General features: G+C 38.7%; 1 protein-coding gene across 1 annotated transcript; it reads right to left on the bottom strand.

Annotated features, from left to right (window-relative positions):
* Positions 1–308: 308 nt before the first annotated feature.
* On the bottom strand, positions 309–1,451 carry LOC116013212. The gene has a single exon (XM_031252860.1). It carries the CDS (start codon positions 1,449–1,451, stop codon positions 309–311), a length of 1,143 nt encoding a protein of 380 aa, XP_031108720.1.
* Between the last annotated feature and the right edge of the window lie 18,725 nt (positions 1,452–20,176).

The raw sequence follows: 20,176 nt of genomic DNA, 5'->3' as shown, positions 1-20,176 counted from the left end.
AGCCTTATACATATCCAACCAGTCCATCCCGAGTACCACATCGATGCCCTCTAGCTCAAAACGAATAAGATTTTCGGGACAATTGAATCCCACAATCTCTATCGAAATATTGTCATATCCGTCCTTACAGGCTACCACCATCCCCGAGGCAGTTTTCACATTTAAGTCTAACTTACTAGTAGGCCATGACTTCAATCTATCCGCAAATGTAGATGATATAAAGGAATTGGTAGCTCCCGTATCAAATAATATTGAACCAAACACCGAGTTTATTGGAAATGTACAGGTTACGACGTCGCAGCCTGAGCCTAAGCGCTGTTGACGACGTAGATTCGTCCTTGGTTCCCTGTGCTGCTTTTTCCCATTGGTGACTTCCCTTTGTCGCTCGGACCTTTGGCAGCGTTCGTTGGCCTCCCCCGATTCCCTTGTGGAGAATTAACCCCCCTGTTTCCAGATTCCGCAGGTTTCCGGCCGTTGCTCCTACTGAATCCTCCTCCTTGCCTGGTATTCTGCGAGGAGTTCCTGAGATTTTCTACACTGGTTTGGCACTCATAGAATTTATGTCCTAAGAGCCCACACTTGTAGCACCTTATTCTCACCCCTTGGCAATTTTCTCCAGGATGGCTCTTTCCACATCTACTGCAAGCAGATTGTTTCCCTTGGTCTGTTCCTCCCCTCTTCTCTCCTTGCTTTGGTTGAAATTTCCCTTGGTTAGACTTCCGATCATCCACCTTGAATCTCTTCTGTTTATCATCAGCTTTTCTCTTGTTCCTGCCGTAAACTTCCTGTTGATCCAAGTACACTTGGTATTGATCCGATGCCCGATTATATGCCTCCTTGAGACTGGAGCACATGAATGGTGCGATTGCCCTTCTCACGTCCCAATCCAGTCCTCGCACAAATCTCCTTGCCTTGCTTGCCTCGTCCGGCACAATATCTTGAGCAAATCTCATCAACTCCACATACTGGTCATAGTAGACCTGAACAGTTTCTCCTTTCTGCTTCAGTCGCAAGAATTCTTCGCACTTGATTCCCTTAATTCGTTCTGTGTAAAATTGTCCCCTCAATTCCTCCTTGAATTCCTCCCAGCCAAAGTCTGGGTTTTGCAGGAGTTCGGGTCCAGTCGTTGCCCACCAGTTATCTGCGGCTTTCGTCAAGTAATAAACCGTAGAAGAGACTCGTTGATTCGCTGGGCAATTTACTGCGTCAAGCAGTTTATCAAATGTCCGTATCCATTCTTCCAAAAACACTGGGTCATCTTCTCCTGCATAATTCGGTGGGTGTCTACTTGCTATGGCTTTAGCAAAGTCGACTCGAGGGTGTCCCTGGTTTTGATTCTGGGCTTGCTGAGCCATCATAAACTCAGCCATCTGTTCCATTGCCAATGCCATACGATCCATTGCCGTGGTGGCGTCGTCACGTCCCGCAGGTACATTTCGTCTTCGCGGCATTTTCACTAAACGATCGTTTCGAGTTAGCTTCCGAAGTATAAAAGTTACTAAGAAGTTAGTTAACTAAACAGTTAGTATAACAGCTTCTCAAGTTTACTCACAGCAATCATACAAAATGATTACCACATATAAGAATGCACAAGTATCCGTCAGAGTATTTAGCAACCAAATTCAAGAGATTCTGTAAAGTAGAAGTGAAATACCCCCTTTTTACGCTGTCTGGCCTCCGTTCCAGCTCTGCTCCGAAACTTATACTCGTTAGGCTGTAATAACGACTTAGGTTGGTCTTAACGAACCTAAGCTGACTCGAAACTTTATTAACTTGAAACTGACTGACTTGAAACTAGGGTTCAAGGGTTTCACAGCTTAGACTCCAATCTAACCTCCAAAGATTCAACCGCTCTGATACCAACTTGTAACACCCCGGCCCGGCTATACCGTACATCCGGAGTAGTTACCGCCACATCTAGACTGAACCCTACCCGACCTCGGTAGAGTCCACTCTAGATGCACAGGCTAAAAAGGAAAACTGCTTCTCACACACACACCTTCTACTTGACATAACTATATATTCACTTCAGCAAAAAGAGACAAAAGTAGCTAGATTAGCCACGAATATATATATACCAGAGTTGATTACTAGGGCCCCAAACCACCAAGATTGAAGTTACTTACAAACTTACTAGCCAACTAAGTTTACTATGGCTACAAAAAAAAAATATTTACACAAAACAGGTTCTTCCAAAACAAGGAGGACTATATTGCGGAGAAGGAGGAGTAGGAGGATCAGGAGCGTAGCCAGGAACATAGGGGTCTTCGCCTATCAAAAACTGTGTGTAGTCATCGTAGTCCATGGTCGGGAAGGTAAACTCAGATGAGCTCCCTGAGCTCATCGGGCTCCAGGAGCCCACACTAGATGACATCTGTTAAATAAAAACACATTGAAGTGTAGTTAGCGCGACGGCTAAGTAAGGGATCCATGGGTCACCCAAAATCAAATAAAGGTTTGCAAAACAGGTATATTTAAACAAAACCTTTATTACCATTCTCCTCATTGACACTTAACCTGCAAATAGGTTATCAAGTATAGCTCTCGCAAGTAATAATCAAGAATGGAACACAATAGAAAATCTTTGGATAAGGGATTGCTTAACAAGAAACACCTTACTCAACGCATCACTAAACATTTAAGCATGTAAGCAAGTAGTGAAAAGATTTTATGAACTTCGCATTTAAATCACCACTCTGTGCTTGAAAACCTTCCTCATAGGGAATTTCCACTAACTTTTTCTCAAAGAGGATTCATCAACACCCTTTCTTACTAAAACAATCATCACATCTCTCTTTAGCGTAGCTTCAGAGTAACTACATTTTCATACGAAATTCTCCACTTAGTTTCTTTGTAGAAAGCGTGAGGCCTTTGGAGTATTCTCTTGACTCCCTCTCTTGACCACTTGGATCATCGAACTCGGGTTCAGTGGTCATCACCCGGTCTAACACTGATCCCCTGGACGTAAGGTTCGTTAAAATGATCCCTAGCTGGCCCTACTAGGTCCATAGAAACGACACCTACCCGGACTTCTAAAGTAACTATACTTTAAGTGTGCACACCCCCGCAGGAATAACTCATCCAAACGAGTTATATAGTACCCGGCGAATAGACTTCGCTCCTTCCGTGTGAATGATCATACTAAATATAACAACCTTGGGCAAGGGCACTTTAAGCCACCCGAAGGCTAATCAAGGTCCTCCTCAACTTTACTAGAAACTAAGGGTTTGAAAACAATTTTCCTTCTTCCTCATCTTCCTTGAGTCAAAAATTACTTTTTGGACATATTCCACAAAACCAAGTTCCAACTTGAAAACATTCAACACTCTTAACTTTGTCCAAAAGTTTTATTTCTCAAAACATTTTGATAGCACACTAATTACCATACACCGGGGTAATAAAGTGTAACTATCCCACATTATTCCATTATCACATCACATATGTACATAATACTTCATATATGTATATAGGCAATCAACATAACGCCTCACACAATTTAGGCATACTCATATAAAAGTGCACATATTACCCATATACATAGTATAATTTCCACGATACTCATTCGTATAGGTATACAAGGTTAACATATATATCACATATATGTATATACATAATACAACATTTTATTTTAATTATACATATATACTCATTAGGTACGTATTTATACCCATATATGCACATATATACGGTTTATCATATACATACATCACACGTATATATATATATATATATCATACTTATACGTACATACACATATTATATAATACACCTAACATCTCTAGTTTAGATATTTAGGCACATTAATTACCACATCTCCTCAACACAACAATTTATACCCATATATTATGCAAAATACAATTTCATATATATTACACATACAATCATGTACACAATATTTCCACCTAGATCTCATCATATTTCAACCAAACAATCAATTATCCAATTTCAACTGACCTTAACCTACTTAAGGGATTCCTTACCTCGAGAAAGTTTACTAACACCGTAGAAAGCAAGTCTTGGACTTTTTCCCCAAATTTCACTCAAAACCCTAGGAGACAAATTAACATCATAACAACAAATATTAAGAAACTAAGCTTAGATTCAAGGTCTAGGAAGGAAAATAAAGCTTTCTACAGAATAAAATTAAAGTTTTACGGAAAAGCTTGAGACTTGTGAAGAAACTTTGGCTATGGAAGGTGAAGCTTTAATGGAGGAAAAAGATGATCTCCCTCTCTCTCCTCCTTGTGTTTTTTCGTCCAAATGAAGGGGAAAATGGGAAAAAATGGCTTTATAATCCTACTCTCACTTGGTTGACTAGTCCACACCAACATGTGGTAAATAATTGTGACAAGTGTCACTTTCCTATGGTTTGATCTTGAAAAATATCTTAGCTAGACTGATTGGGATTAAAACAGATGAATTCTCGGTAGAAACTAATTTAAATCAGATAATTTTCGAAACCAAAAATTTATCCCAGACTGAAACTCAAAATTGGGCCAGGTTCGGTACACCGCGAAATTTAGCGATGCTACGATCAAAATAAATTTTCGCTGCTATGGGCTAATTTAATTAAATAGGAAATTCAAGAATAATAGTCACTACAAGAAAACTGTCCATTCGTGAGAGGTAAAACCGTCACTAAAATTTCAAAAACCATCATAAAAGACTTTTAATGACGGGAAATTTACCGTCGCGGACCGTCGTTATATCTTCCGTAGATAAAAACAATTAATGACGGGATATGATACCATCGTTAGTGAACATATAATGATAGTATATTTACTATCATTAAAATGATCTTTTTGCGACAAAGAATCCAGTCACTAATACAACTATTCACTAGTATAATTTCCTCTCATATATTCTTTTAATGATGAAAAATCCCGTCATTAATATTAATATATTTTGTTATTAAATATTAATTTTTTATTTTTTATTTGTATATATTGTTGTTGTTCATTAAATATTAATTTTTATAATACATTTTTTGATCGACATTATACTGTAACTATAGATATTGTATTAGTACTATAATTTTAACAATAATGCAATCAAAGTAAACTCATCAATATATTAAAAAAAAACTTTATCATCACTACCAAAATGAAATGTTTCACACAACTTTGTAAAGACTAAAAACAAAGAAACTAATGATAACAAATAGTCATATATAGTAATGTATCTATTGGCTCAAGTCTTTTGCATTTGCACTAATTTTGCCTCAAGACTTGCAAGAATAGTGGTGCGCTCAAACCCCTGCTTATCATCTCACTTCCAGCTTCGAAATCACAAGCCTTTGTCTGTGACTGCCAATAAAACCCCAAAATTTTTTTAGTATAATCTTAAGACATAGAATTTCCAGGCTTAGAATTCATCAAATGATCTATCAATATATGTAACAGAGCAAGGAGAAGGGTGGCTTCTACTATGGGATATGATTAAACAAAAATTGTATATTAAGAATAATAATAATCATATAATGATAATACAGATTGCAATAAGAATAATCTACAATTGCACATCTACAAATCACTGAAAATCCTGCAAAATTTGCAGCAATTGGAGCAGAACAGAATTAGCATAACCAGAGATACGAGCAACTAACATTTCTTACTGGTTTTCTCTTAAAGAAATCATGATTGCACTGACCTTAATGAAAGAGTGATACCCTTGATTGAGTCTTGTACAATTTGCTTTGTTCACCAGTGATTCTCTCATGGAACAGGTCAACAATTCCCACATATTCCTGTTCAGAGAATCCTCCACAAAGACTAATCTTTTCCATTCTACTAGCCAAGTCATCACTGCCTGTATCCACTAGCATTTAAGAAAATCCAATCCCATCCCACAGACTTGAAAAATAAAATAAAACTATAGATGAGAAATGATAAAATTATTTCTTACCTGATCACCATAAAAGACAGCCCATGCGAGGAGTTTGTTGAAGAGAAACACTTCCTCTAATCATACTCACTGTGCACCTCACAACCTAAACCAATGAGTAGGCAGCAGCTAATCCATTAATCATAAATCATTATTCCTCTCCCATCAATCATTAGTTTAACTTATTTCTTTCAAGTAATACTACATGATTAGCTGTAAATAAGTATGAAACTAGGATGTAATAACACTAGGAAGACCCTGTAAAACAAGCTCTATTAAAAGACTGTTAGCAAGAATTGAACCAATGACAAGAAATACAAAGTAAATGAGGCTCAGGTTCATCTTTTCTTTATCAATAATAAAAGAAGGCTAAACCTGCCATGGTTGCAAGAAAAAAACCTACCACACCAAGATATAAAGTTCACATAAACCCTCAACATAGAAATTACCAAACCAATCCAAATATAGAGCTTGAGAAACTGCACCTATAATAAATAAATAAATAATACTCTGTAACTTTTATTTCACAACAAAGATAATCATCACAGCCTCATTTATATGGTTTAAGGGCAGGTTCACTAATCATGCCAGAATTAAAAAATAGAAATTAAGGGTCCGTTTACCTCAATTGTCAATACTCCATCCATCTCATTTTCCATATTACACTTCAAGTCTACAACACACTGAAGATCAGAAGGTTGAATCAGAAGTATCATCTATCCATCCATCCATCATCGTCATCTTTAACCAACAAAGGTTGTTGAGTATATCATTTCCCATACTTTGTAGGGAAAATTGGAGATATCATTGGCTTAATTGAACAACAAAGAGAGGGAGCAACCATCCTTAGAAACTCATTACCTCTTTCAAGAGTTGGCATAAACCCTCAACATAGAAATCACCAAACCAATCCAAATATAGAGCTTGAGAAACTGCAACTGTAATAAATAAATAAATAATACTCTCTAACTAAACGGCACGATTGGTTCGCAAAATGGAGGCTCAGACCATCAAGTTACGATTGGGCAAGGAGAAAATAGGAGTCCGCCATGGCTGCAAACATCAAATGCTCGTGAGATTCACGGAGCCATATCTGTTGCCCCGCCAATATACGGGTCGGGTTATCTCAAGCCGAGATCAATTAGCTCAGAAGAAATCCGACCAGATGTCAATGACAGAAGACTAAACCCGCGGCAGCAGATTCGTCAGCAGATAGACATCCAAAAAAATAGAAAATAAGATAATAAGAAACACTTACCTGCGGTGGGCGAACTGGTCGCCGGCTATCGCAGGAGAGGCAAAGCCCTCGTCGGCGGCTGTCGCAGGGGAGGCGGAGCCCTCATCGGCAGTAGGTTCGTCGTCCTTCGTTGGATTTGTCAGCGTTGTCAATGGAGGAAGTGAGAAATTGTAGACTAGACAGAGTTTAGGGTTTCAAATTTCTTTCAGAAGCAGACTAGATTTGGCCGGGCACCCAAAAACCAAGTTTTGGTGGGAATCAAATTTTGGTGAAATAATTTTTAGACTCAATAGTGAGAGTAACAACATCATTCCTACCAATAGTGAGAGTATAGTTTTAAAATAAATATAAAATTAAAATTCCGTCACAAAATTATAAACTTTTAGCTAGAGTAATTTTTAACCGTCACAAAAACTATGAAAATAATACATTTAGTGAGGGGTTTTTCTACCCGTCACTAATTTTTTGTCACTAAAAGTTATTTTTCTTGTAGTGAGTATGGTGTCTAATAATCCATATCCTAGGACTATCGGGTCCGAACACCAGCTCCTAAAATTCTTACGGTTCTTGACCGGTACGTACGATCGCAGCTTATTAACAACTATTCTAAATAGCAAAAATTATTCTGAATATCTATGAATCATAAATTGAGCATGCCAATGCCTTAGAATAAAATAAAATTTAAACCTCCCTTCTTTTTTTCTTTTTTTTTTCGAAGAAAATATTTCGGGGTATCACAGACCACCCTCCCAACTCTTCCATTTAATACACCTACCCGAACTCACAGACCCAATCCACCAAAACGCTTTCATCAGTCTCTCAATCTTAGTACACATACTTACCAGCAATAGGAAAACCATTTTAGAAAAAGAAAGCAAAGCCTGAATGACAGTTTTGAGAATCACCTCCCTCCCATCCCTTGAGAAAAACTTTGCACCCCAACTACGTATCTTTCCCATGATCCCATCCTTTAAAAACCCAGTATTTCTTTCTTATTCCGGCCAACCATTGAAGGTAATCCCAAATATTTCCCAGACGTATTCCCTTCCCTCACCTCCAAAGCCCTCTCAACTTCACGCTTTACATCTCCTCATGTATTCTAATTGAAACAAACCATGGACTTTTCAAAGTTTACCAATTAACCCGAGGTAGTAACATAAGTATCTAAAACCTTCCCCATAGCATGACTTTTCTCAACAGTTGCTTTCAAAAAAAAAAAGAAAAGAATCATCCTCAAAAAGCAAATGTGAGATAGTAGGCGCAGCCCTTGCAACCCGGATTCCATGCAGACTACCATGTTCCACAAACCTCTCTATCAATGCGCTCAGTCCCTCAGCAAAAAAAAAACAAACAAACAAAAAAATCAAAAAACAAAAAGAGGTATGGCAATAACAGATCCCCCTGACGGACACCTCGTTCAGGAATAATAGGGCACAACTGTTGATTCTCATGCAACACCTGATACCACACTGTCACAACCTACTCATTAATCATATTAACCCATTGCTGGCTAAACCCCATCTTTAGCAAAAGTGCACGCAGAAACCCCCACTCAACATGGTCATAAGCCTTACTCATGTCAATCTTCAAAGTCGCCACCCCTTCCTTCTTTTTAGTCTTTTGTTCAGGAAATAATGAGCCTCATATGCTAACATAATATTATCAGTTACTAACCGTCCTGGCATAAAAGCACTCTAAGCTGGTGAGATTAATCCTTCCAACATAAGTTTAACTCGATTAGCCAAAACCTTACCCAAAACTTTACATAGCATATTACACAATGCAATCGGTCGCAAGTCTTTCATATTATTGGGATTAGTTTTCTTTGGGATAAGCACCACATAAGTATTGTTTGAATCTATCGGTAACTTACCAGTTGCCAAAAAATTACTGCAGAAAGCCACTACTTCACCCCTTACAATATCCCAAAACTTTTGGAAAAACCCCGGGCTAAGACCTTCAGAACCCGGCGATTTATCAGGATTCATATCAAATCACGCCAACCTCACATCTTCACTAGTTATTTGCGGTACAAGTTGCATGTTCTACATGGGTGTTACCTTCTGTGTAATGCACTCAATCACCTCATCTAAAGAGTTCTGATTTGAGGTAAAGATTTTTTGAAAATAATCAACAATTACCTCTCCCGTGGCAGTTGTGTGATACCCCGTATTTTCCTAACACTATTAAATATAAATATTTAAAATAAAGGCCTATTTTCTTATTATTAATTATGGTAGTATATTGATTATAGATATAATTATTTTACCATGTGCTATAGATAAGCTATTTTTGTAAATTACTATTTTAGGACCAAAACACACTAAGCCCATAATCTATATGATTTCTATTATAGATCATAATTGACCCAACTTCTATAAAGGACCTAGCCTAAAATAGAAACCTAAACCTACCATATATAGAATATAATATAATATAATATGTGTTCGTTTGGACAGCAGCTATCAATTCCTCACTTCCTCCCTTCTCCCTATACCCTTCTCGCACTCTTTCCTCTCTTCCTACTACAATGGCGAAGACAAGGGGTGATTTCCATTGCATGGAATTCACCATGAACATCCATTCCCTTCTTCCGCCTCATTCTTTATTTCCTCTCGGCGTCAAAGCTACGAACCTCCACATTCGACGAATTACGAGCAACCATGGACAGAGAGCAGCTCCTCAACTGTGATACCCCGGATTTAAATCATGCCTTGAACCCCGATAATTCTTCCTACCGTGGGGTTAATTTTATTAATTGGGCCCGGTTCCTTTAAATAGAAATATATTTCCTATTCTAGTTTATTCACTTGTTAAGAAAGCTCAATTCCCTAATTTAATTTTGTAAGGGATACCACTTGGGTCTTTTTTATCCCTTATAATAAATTGAATATTTATTATGACCCGATCTTTGAAAGATCAAGTCTTGTACTAATTAAATTAATTATTGAATTGGATCTAGTCCATCCCTTTTGTAAGAGCCCATCTTACTTATAATCACCCTAATATTACATACATAGTGTATGTATAGATTTTGAGGACCTATATAAAAGCTCTCTAATAATAATTCCCCTAGCCTTTTATTTCTCCTACAAGAGATTCACACTATCTTCTTCATTCTTAAAAACCCTACACACACCATTTTTCATCCTAGCAAGGTTGCAAGCAAGATTACTCTTATAAGATTTATTGTGCTTGGGTAAGTACTAGTCCCTAGTTAGATTACATTTTATCTTATAATTTCCTAGTCTTTCTATAAGTTTCTTATGGTTTTCTTTGGGGTTTCTTAGGTCAAGATTACCAAGGTGGTGATGGAGGTTTGATGGATTGAGCTTAGGGTTGGTGATTTCTTGTGGATCATTAAGCTTCAAGAGATAATCCTCCATGTTACACTAAAACCTATTTTCAATCTTGAATATATGTATATGATTTGGTGTTGTGGAATCCTGTGGAATTTCTTTGAGTTTAGCCTTTGATTTGTTGGATTGTTGAGCCTATATTGTGGATCTATGGACTTGTGTTCATTATCCTTCAATCTTGATGTGTATGAGCATTTGTTGATATGGATTGCATGTATTATTTGGCCTCTGAAATGTGTAATCTGATGATATTCTGGGTACTGGAATGAGCAATCGTGTATTCTGTTCTGAGTTTGGATTCAGTGTATTGGGGTTGAACTTGCGGTGCGTTCTGGCGGTATAATGTGTCCCGCCGGGGGTTTCCGCAAGTGTACTGGTGGTGTGGTGTGGTGTGGTGGAAGGTAGGGATCTGCCGGGTGGCTCCGTTTCCTTCTCGCGGAGGGGAGTGGCAGACCACAGCGTTCCGCTGGGTCTTTCCGTCAGTGATGGTGTGTAGGTTCGGCGGTCTGGTGTGTTCCGTCAGTCTTTGGCTTCTTCAGTCTTGTGTACTCTTTGGGAAGTGGTTAATCGCGATATGGCTCTACGTGTATTTGTTATTATGTTGGGAATTGTGTGGGATTTGTGCCTCTGTGGTTGGGCTTTATGCCTCTGTGGTAATGAGCACCCTGTGCCTCTGTGGTTGGGCTTTGTGCCTCTGTGGTAATGGACTTTTAAGCCTCTGTTGTGACACCCCAACTTTTCACAAGTCGAGATAGCTAAACTTTAACGCAAAAGCTGCCTATCTCAACTATCAACATACATAGCGGAAGCAATTAAAAACCTAAAGGGGTATCATGCCACATCTAGGTAAGAGAAGCACGACCTAGATGCACAGGCTAACCAAAAGAACTGTACTGCATAGCTAACAAATCCTCAAACATGTCTAAACATCTGAAATCTAAACAAAAGTACATATAGTCTCATCATTGGCACACAGGCCCGAACATAAAGTCTAAAACAACATAACTATGTCTAAGTTGTCTCATATAGATAAGCTCTAGCGCGCTCTCGCTTAGACTTATTGCATTCCTGGAAAACATACGAGAAACCATTAGCAAAAGACTGCTAAGCAACCACCATTCACACCCGCAAGGAAATATAGATATATAATAAGTTTGGAAATAGGTTTACACACCCATATAGAATATATACACCAACGAACTGTTCAGCATTTAAAATCGGATACTCAACAACAACAAGCTGAATAAAGGATAAACCAAGACTTCTCAACAATACCAATATCCAACCGAATCATGAATACAATGGAATACTCATGAGAAACAACCAAACAAGAATACATCCAAGAATAATCAATAACCAACGAGATATGATGTAACTCAAGAATCAAGTAAGAGACCAAACAGACCTCAACCTAAGGATAAGTGCTAACCCTTACCCTCCAACCAACATACCAATCCTCATACCAATCACCAAATCCAAACTCAGTGCACGGAGGTAAATAATACCCGAATCATAGAGGCAAATGGTGCCCAAATACACAAAGGCAAATCGTGCCCGAATACATAAAGGCAAATATTCCTCAACTACTCGAATGGCAAATAGTGCCCATATACACAAATGGCAAATAATGCCCATATACACAAAGGCAAAGGGTGCCCAAATACACATAGGCAAATCGTGCCCAAATATACACAAAGGCAAATAGTGCCCATATACACAAAGATATTCAAAGATCCACCATCCACATCCAACCTCAACCTCAGCCCAAGAACAACCACTCAGAGTGTTCATCTCAGATATGAACACAAACCAACTCCTAGATAATGTAATCAAGGATTCAACTAAACAAGAGACTCAAAAGATGGATCAAGAAATATGAATAAATACTCCCAAAACATGGTAAAATACCCAACAAAATACTCCAACAAGGTTCAGAACAAAAGGGGAAACAACCAAACAAACAGACCACTGAATAGCTCACTGAAACAGAACTCGAAATGACCTTGCGGAGCTCACTAACGGAACACCATGTTCCGCCAGACCCTTCCACCAACACTAACGGAACGCCCTCACGGAGCTGCCTCTTCCGCCGAACCCTTCCTCTAATTCTAACGGAACACACCAACCGAACACCATGTTCCGCCAAACCCTTCCACCAGTACACTTGCGGACCACCTAAGCGGGACACATTATACCGCCTAAATGCACCGCAAGTGCAACCCCAACACAGATTCCAGACTCGGAACAGAATACACGATACTCATTCCAGAATACAAAACTAAGATCAGATTGTCCAGATTATATATCTCAGAAGCCAAATAAACATGGAATCCATACCAACAAATGTTCATAAACATCAACAAGCAAAGGATCAAGAACACAAGTTCATAATCCATCAAAGATGACTTCACAGACAACAAGAAATAGGTTAACAGCAAAGAAATCATCAGGATTCCAACACACCAAGTAATATCATAGATTGAGAGTGTAAAAATAGATTTTAGTGGACATGATGGTTACCTCTTGAAGCACACTCCACCCAAGAAAACCTCAAAACACCTCACAAGGCACCACCTCCATCTTGATCATCTTTTTCCCAAAAGATCCCCAAAAGAACAACATAAGAACTTATATAAAGATTATGAAAATAACATGATGCAATGTATATTCCTAGAGATAGACACTTACCCAAGCCTTAACAATCCTAGTCAACCAAGGAATTGATCGAAGAGATGAAGATGAACACGGAACGGTTTAAGGAAACAAGGAATTGATCGAAGGTTAAAGAAAAAGGATTGCTCAACCAACTTAACTTAAAAACACTCTACACCACTAACTCTTAACCTCCTAACTTACCCAACCCAAACGAGAGAATATACACAACCTAAAAAGTATTCTACCTAAAGCTTCAACTTGCCTACCTTGATCAAACAAAGCTGGAAATGCTTCCTCATCACATCCTCCATATCCTAGTTCAACTTGCCTACCTATGTCTTCTATCGGTCATGGGCGTCTTTCATTCTTTCTTGAATCAGCTTCAACTTTTCCGATGACACTTGCAGATGCTCGGCCTTAGGGTTACTCGATTTACAAAATCTACCCAACCGAATGGGCTTCTACACTTCTTTGCTTTGACCTATTGATAGCTTAGGCGAACTCACTTTTCTTGCAAGATCCAACTCAGAACCATGCCATAATGCAAATTCGTCTTGGGGACAGAAAGTTAAAACTAGTACGGTAGTATATAGAGGAAAACATTTATAGAACGTATGTTTATTTTGAAAATTTTACCCAATAAGGAAAAAGAGAGTGAAAGGTTTAAGATTCAAGGACAACATCGGTCAAGAACATAATCAACGGTTATCAAGGTTACAACTTAGAAAATAAGGTTGTCACCTTGCACTGACTCATTTCAAGAAGCAAACAAGAGCAACGTTCGAGAGGATGTGGATGACTTCTCAATGTCAAGTTCTTTAAAGAGAAGAGGAGAACTCGGCTTCGAAAGAAAATAAGGACGAGGTTCGAAGAGGCCAAAAGTATTTCTCAATCAAGGGAATATCAAGTTCTTTAAAGAAAGGAAAAGAAAAGAAAAGAACTTGGCTTCGAGAAAGATAAGGGCGAGATTGAAAGCACAAGAGGAGTTTTCCAACGATAGGGTATTTAGCTCTTTCCGGGAAAAGAAAGAAGTTAGGTTCCAAGAAGAGTTAAGAACGAGGTCTAGAAAGATAGAAATGATTTTTCAATGATAGGGTATTCAATTCTCCAAAGGAAAGAAAGAAATTCAATCTTGAAGGGAGATAAGAATGAGATTTAAAATAAACTGAAGGGATGTCTCAACGAAAGGATATACAACTTCCAAGGGGATGAGAGAAATTTGGTTTCAAGGGACGATAGCAATGAGATCTAGAAAGATAGAAAGGATTCTTTAACGATAGGGTATGCACTTCCTCAAAGGAAAAAAGAAATTCAGTTTCAAGCGAAGATGAGAAAGAGATTTAGAACAGGTAGGAGGGGTGTTTCAACAAGAAGGCATTTAGAGTTTCAAGAACCAAAGGAGAATTTAGTTTCCAAGAAGAGATAGGAATAATGATTAGAATAGATAGAAGGAATTTCACAACAAAAGGATAATTGGAATTACAAGGATCAAAGAAGGATTTGGTTTTAAGAAGGATAGGAAGTTTCTCAACTCTAAACGATTTCCACGGCTTGATGATTTGATCACGACACCTTGACCGATCGACGTGTTTTAACCTTGCTCCTTACGAAACGCGAATCTAGAATTCGGATAGCTCTACTTTATAAGCTACAGCGCGTACATCCTTATCACTCCCAGAGAGGTCGAAGACGCCGAATCACAAATATCCTTCTTTAACGAACTCTTGATTTTTGCTGTCGAATGGTCACGATGACCTTAGGGACCAAGCTTACTTCCTTTTACTTTAAAACATTGTAACCTTAGCATCAACGCAACGCGTGCACCTTCTTAGCGTCAAGAATTCTTGCTCTTCTGACCGTATAAGATCTTACGAGGAGTCCTTTGTTTACTCGAGTGGTAGGCACTAATGTAGAACGGTTCAATTGAGTCTTGATAAATCCGTTACAAGAATTAAATCAAGAATTGGGCTTTTGAATAAATAATTAATTACGGGTTCAAGAAATATATATGTATCAATTGGAAAGACAAAGACTAAGCCCAATTAAATCAAATAAATCATCCGGCGGAAACGATTACCGGTCTCAAGGCTTGAACGAATTTACGGGGTGTTACATCTGTGGTCGGGCATTGTGCCTCTGTGGTAATGGGCTTTTATGCCTCTATGGCCGGGCATTGTGCGTCTGTGGTAATGGGCTTCTATGCCTCTGTGGTTGGGCTTTATGCCTTTGTGGTGTAACATTGGTGTGATGGTTTGGTATTATGGTTTGGTGGTTGTGGTTTAGATCTTATCCTATGTATCTTGGTTTGGGGTTACTCTAAGGGAGTGATGTGAGGTCGGTGATTGGTTGGTTTCACTTGAGTTGTTAAGTTGAGGTTGTGCTTTGGTTGAGTATCTGATTATGGAACTGTTGTATTGTGGATTTATCCTTTGTTATTGTATTCATTTGAAGTGTCCTTGGTTTGTGATTCATTCAGCCTGTTGTTGTTGAATCATTTGGTTTTTAAATAAAGGATAGTTTCGTTGGCGTATATATTCTATATGCATGTGTAAAAGCTATTTACAACCTATGCTATACTACTGTATTTCTCACGAGTGTGAGTGGTGGATTGCTTAGCATTTCTTTGCTAATATTTCTAACTGTTTTCCAGGTATGGAGTAGATTGAGTCGTGAGAGCACTAGTAGTAGATCTACTTCGCCTTATGACTAGCTGAAGATGCAGTTTTTGTGTAGGTGTTGAATCGTCAAAAGATATGTGTGTGTTAAAACGGAAAGTCAGTGACTCCCCGAGTGTCGGTCTCGAAGGAAGGACATGGAGGTGTGTTAGGAATTCGGGTGTTTACTTGATTGAGTCATGCAAGGGATTCGAGTGTGTTGAGTGGTGATTTGTGAGTGAAAGGAGTTCATAAGATTTGGTTTGAGTGAGGAAAGGGTAAAGTAAAAGAGTTTGAAAATATGTAAAGAGGTAGGGATTGGATAGTGTTCATCTATATTGCATCTTGGTGTGTCTAAGGTAATGGATAAACATGTGACACCCCAACCTTACACAAGCCGAGGTAGCTAAACTTTAACACAAAAGCTGCCTATCTCAACTATCAAACATAACATAGCGGAAGCGATTTATAACCTAAGGGGTATCATGCCACATCTAGGTAAGAAAAGTACGGCCTAGATGCACAGGCTAACCAAAAACTGAACCAAACTGCATAGATATAAATCCTCAAAACATATCCATCATAACAAGAATCTAAACAAGAGTATATGAAATCTCAACATTGGCACACAGGCCCAAACATAAAGTCTAAAACATCAACAACTAGTCTAAGCTGCCTCATAAAGTTAAGCTCTAACGCGCTCTCGCTTAGACTTATTCCATACCTGGAAAACATACAAGAAACCATTAGCAAAAGACTGCTAAGCAACCACCACTCACACCCGCAAGGAAATACATATATATAGTAAGTTTGTAAATAGGTTTACACACCCATATAGAATATATACACCAACGAACTGTTCAGTATTTAAATCGGATACTCAACAACAACAAGCTGAATAAAGGATAAACCAAAGACTTTCCAACAATACCAATATCCAACTGAATCATGAATACAATGGAATACTCATGAGAAACAACCCAACAAGAATACATCCAAGAATAACCAACAACAACGAGATACGATATAACTCAAGAATCAAGTAACAGACCAAACAGACCTCAATGTAAGGATAACACCAACCCTTACCCTCCAACTTACCAATCCTCATACCAATCATCAAATCCAAACTCAGTTCACAGAGGCAAATAATGCCCGAATCATAGAGGCAAATGGTGCCCCAAATACAGAAAGGCAAATCGTGCCCAAAATATACACGGAGGCAAATCGTACCCGAATACATAGAGGCAAATAGTCCTCAAATACACGGAGGCAAATGGTTCCCAAATACATAGAGGCAAATAGTGCCCAAATACACAGAGGCAAATAGTGCCCAAATACACAAAGGCAAATAGTGCCCAATAACCCCAAAGATACTCAAAGATCCACCATCCACATCCAACCTCAACCTCAGCCCAAGAACAACCATTCAGAGTGTTCATCTCAGATTATGAACACAAACCAACTCCCAGGTAGTATAATTAAGGATTCAACTAAACAAGACTCAAATGATGGACCAAGAGATATGAATAAATACTCCAAAGACCTGGTAAAATACCCAACAAAATACTCCAACAAAGTTCAAAACAAAAGGGGAAACATCCAAACAAACAGATCACAGAATAGCTCACTGGAACAGAACTCCCAGTAGACTGACGGAACTCCCCAACGGATCCCCTAGCTCCGCCACACTTCTCCGCAAGAAGGAGGCGGACCACCTTGGCGGAAGACCTCCCTCCGCCATCCCCCACCGTTACACACTTGCGGAAGGCACCAACGGGGCACATTATTCCGTTAGAGTCCTCCGTAAGTGTGATCCAACCCTTCCCAGAACAGATCAGACAGAATACAAAATGTTCATATCAGAATACAAAAATAGGATCAGATTGTTTAGATTACAACTCCCAGAAGCCAAATAAACATGGAATCCATACCAACAAATGTTCATAAACATCAAGATGTAAAGGATCAAGAACACAAGTTCATAAATCCATCAAAATAACTCACAGACCAACAAGGAATAGGCTAAGCAGCAAAGATTTCCACAGGATTCCAATACACCAAATAGTATTCATAGATCTAGAGTGTAAAATAGGTTTTAGTGGACATGATGGTTACCTCTTGTAGCACACTTCAACCAAGAAATCCTCAAAACTCCTTACAAAACATCACCTCCACCTTGATCATCTTTTTCCCAAAAGAACAACATAAGAACTTGTATAAAGATTATGAAAATAACATGATGCAAGGTATATTCCTAGAGATAGACACTTACCCAAGCCTTAACAATCCTAAAAGAGCAATCTTGGCCTTGGATCTTGAAGATGAAAGTGTAGGATTTACTTAGGGTTCTTTAGAGGTGAAAGGAGTATGATGGATTATATTTGCCGGAAATGAAAAGAGAAATAGGGTTGTAAGTACAAGGCTTTTATATTAGTAGGGAAAGATCATTACATATATCATGTATGTATCAACTAGGGTAAGACATGAAATAATGGGCCTTTATAAAATGGGTCTCACATTATTTATTATACTACTAGTTTGTAAGGAATTAATCCTTCAAGAATAAATATATATTGGGCCATTATAAAAATACTCTTACTTATAAGGGAGTGATGTGAGGTCGGTGATTGGTTGGTTTCACTTGAGTTGTTCTGTTGAGGTTGTGCTTTGGTTGAGTATCTGATTATGAAACTGTTGTATTATGGATTTATCCTTTGTTATTGTATTCATTTGAAGTATCCTTGGTTCGTGATTCATTCACCCGGTTGTTGTTGAGTCATCTGGTGTTTAAACAAAGGACAGTTTCTTTGGCGTATATATTCTATATGCATGTGTAAAAGCTATTTACAACCTATGCTATACTACTGTATTTCTCACGAGTGTGAGTGGTGGATTGCTTAGCATTTCTTTGCTAATATTCCTAACTGTTTTCCAAGTATGGAGTAGATTGAGCCGTGAGAACGCTAGCAGTAGATCTACGTCGCCTTATGACTAGCTTAGTGGTTTGTTGGGTTTATTTAGACATTTCAGGCATGCGTGCCTTAGACTGTGGATATGTATTGACTTATGTAGTTTATGTTTACTTTTGAAGATTGATGAGTTAGATTGTGGATTTTTGCCTTAGCATCTAGGTGCTGGTTTACCTAGATGTGGCGTGACACCCTCTGAGGATTAGTATTGTTTCCGCTTTAATATATCTTGGTTCTGAGATTTGCTAGCTTTTATATTAAGTTTCTTTCCTATCTCAACGTGAAAATTTAGGGGTGTTACACCCCATTCGGCGAGAGAGGGCGGGACATCCCCACGGTGCGCCACTCTCCGCCACACCACACCGCCATTACACACGCGGAATACCCCAGCGGGACACATTATACTGCCGGAATGCACCGCAAGTGCAATACCAATACACCGAACCCAGACTTAGAACAGAATACACGATACCTCATTCCAGTACACAGAATATGATCAGATTACACATTTCAGAGGCCAAATAACACATGGAATCCATAACAACAAATACTCAAACACATCAAGATTCAAGGATAATGAATACAAATTCAAAGATCCACAACATTAGCTCAACAATCCAACAGATCATAAGCTAAAACCAAGAATAATCCACAGGATTCCACAAACACCAAATCATACACATATACACAAGAGTGAAGATAGGGTTTAGTGAGACATGGAGGATTACCTCTTGAAGCTTATTAATCCAAAAGCAATCACCAATCCTAAGCTTGACTCAACAAGTCCATAATTATGAACCTGAGAATTAATTGAGATTCCTATTTGGCCCATCAAAATCCTTACCCGGAGTCCATAACAATCACTAATTGGACTAAGATCATTCTTAGGCATTAATAAGTATCATAATTACCTAAACTATAATAAAGTATAATAATAATAACCCATAACCAATGATTAACCGGAACCACAATTATCATAATGAGCTCAACATTCTAATTATAACATAATTATTCTAATCATGAGCCACTAATACTAATCCCTAATTAGGCTATAATACTATAGTTAGCACAAAAAATATAGGCTTGATAATCAATCCTAATAGTTAGTCATAAGATTACCTTAATAACAAGATGTTAAGCCACATTTGAATCTGCCAACATGGAACCAGGTTGCTTCGTCCAAGCTACGCCAACTGCACTTCGCTGGAACCAGGAAAAAGACGCCAACGCCGCCACCATTACCGATGCTGCATTGCGCCGCCGCCGCCGAACGCTCATTGCACACGTCAGACGGGGAAGAGAAGCCCACCGCGGCTGCCTACGCCGGACAGAGGTGGAACACCGTCATCGCTACTGCCCGTTCTTCGTCGCCGTTGATGGAGCCGGAGACCACCGCCACTGCTGCTACTCACGCCA

The sequence above is a fragment of the Ipomoea triloba genome, chromosome 3 (genome assembly GCF_003576645.1).
Source record: "Ipomoea triloba cultivar NCNSP0323 chromosome 3, ASM357664v1".
Classification (NCBI taxonomy): Eukaryota; Viridiplantae; Streptophyta; class Magnoliopsida; order Solanales; family Convolvulaceae; genus Ipomoea; species Ipomoea triloba.
This window is presented reverse-complemented; position numbering and strand designations above follow the sequence as displayed.

Excerpts from the sequence above, each read along its gene's own strand:
- LOC116013212 (XM_031252860.1), bottom strand. The coding sequence starts at position 1,451 with ATGCCGCGAAGACGAAATGTACCTGCGGGACGTGACGACGCCACCACG.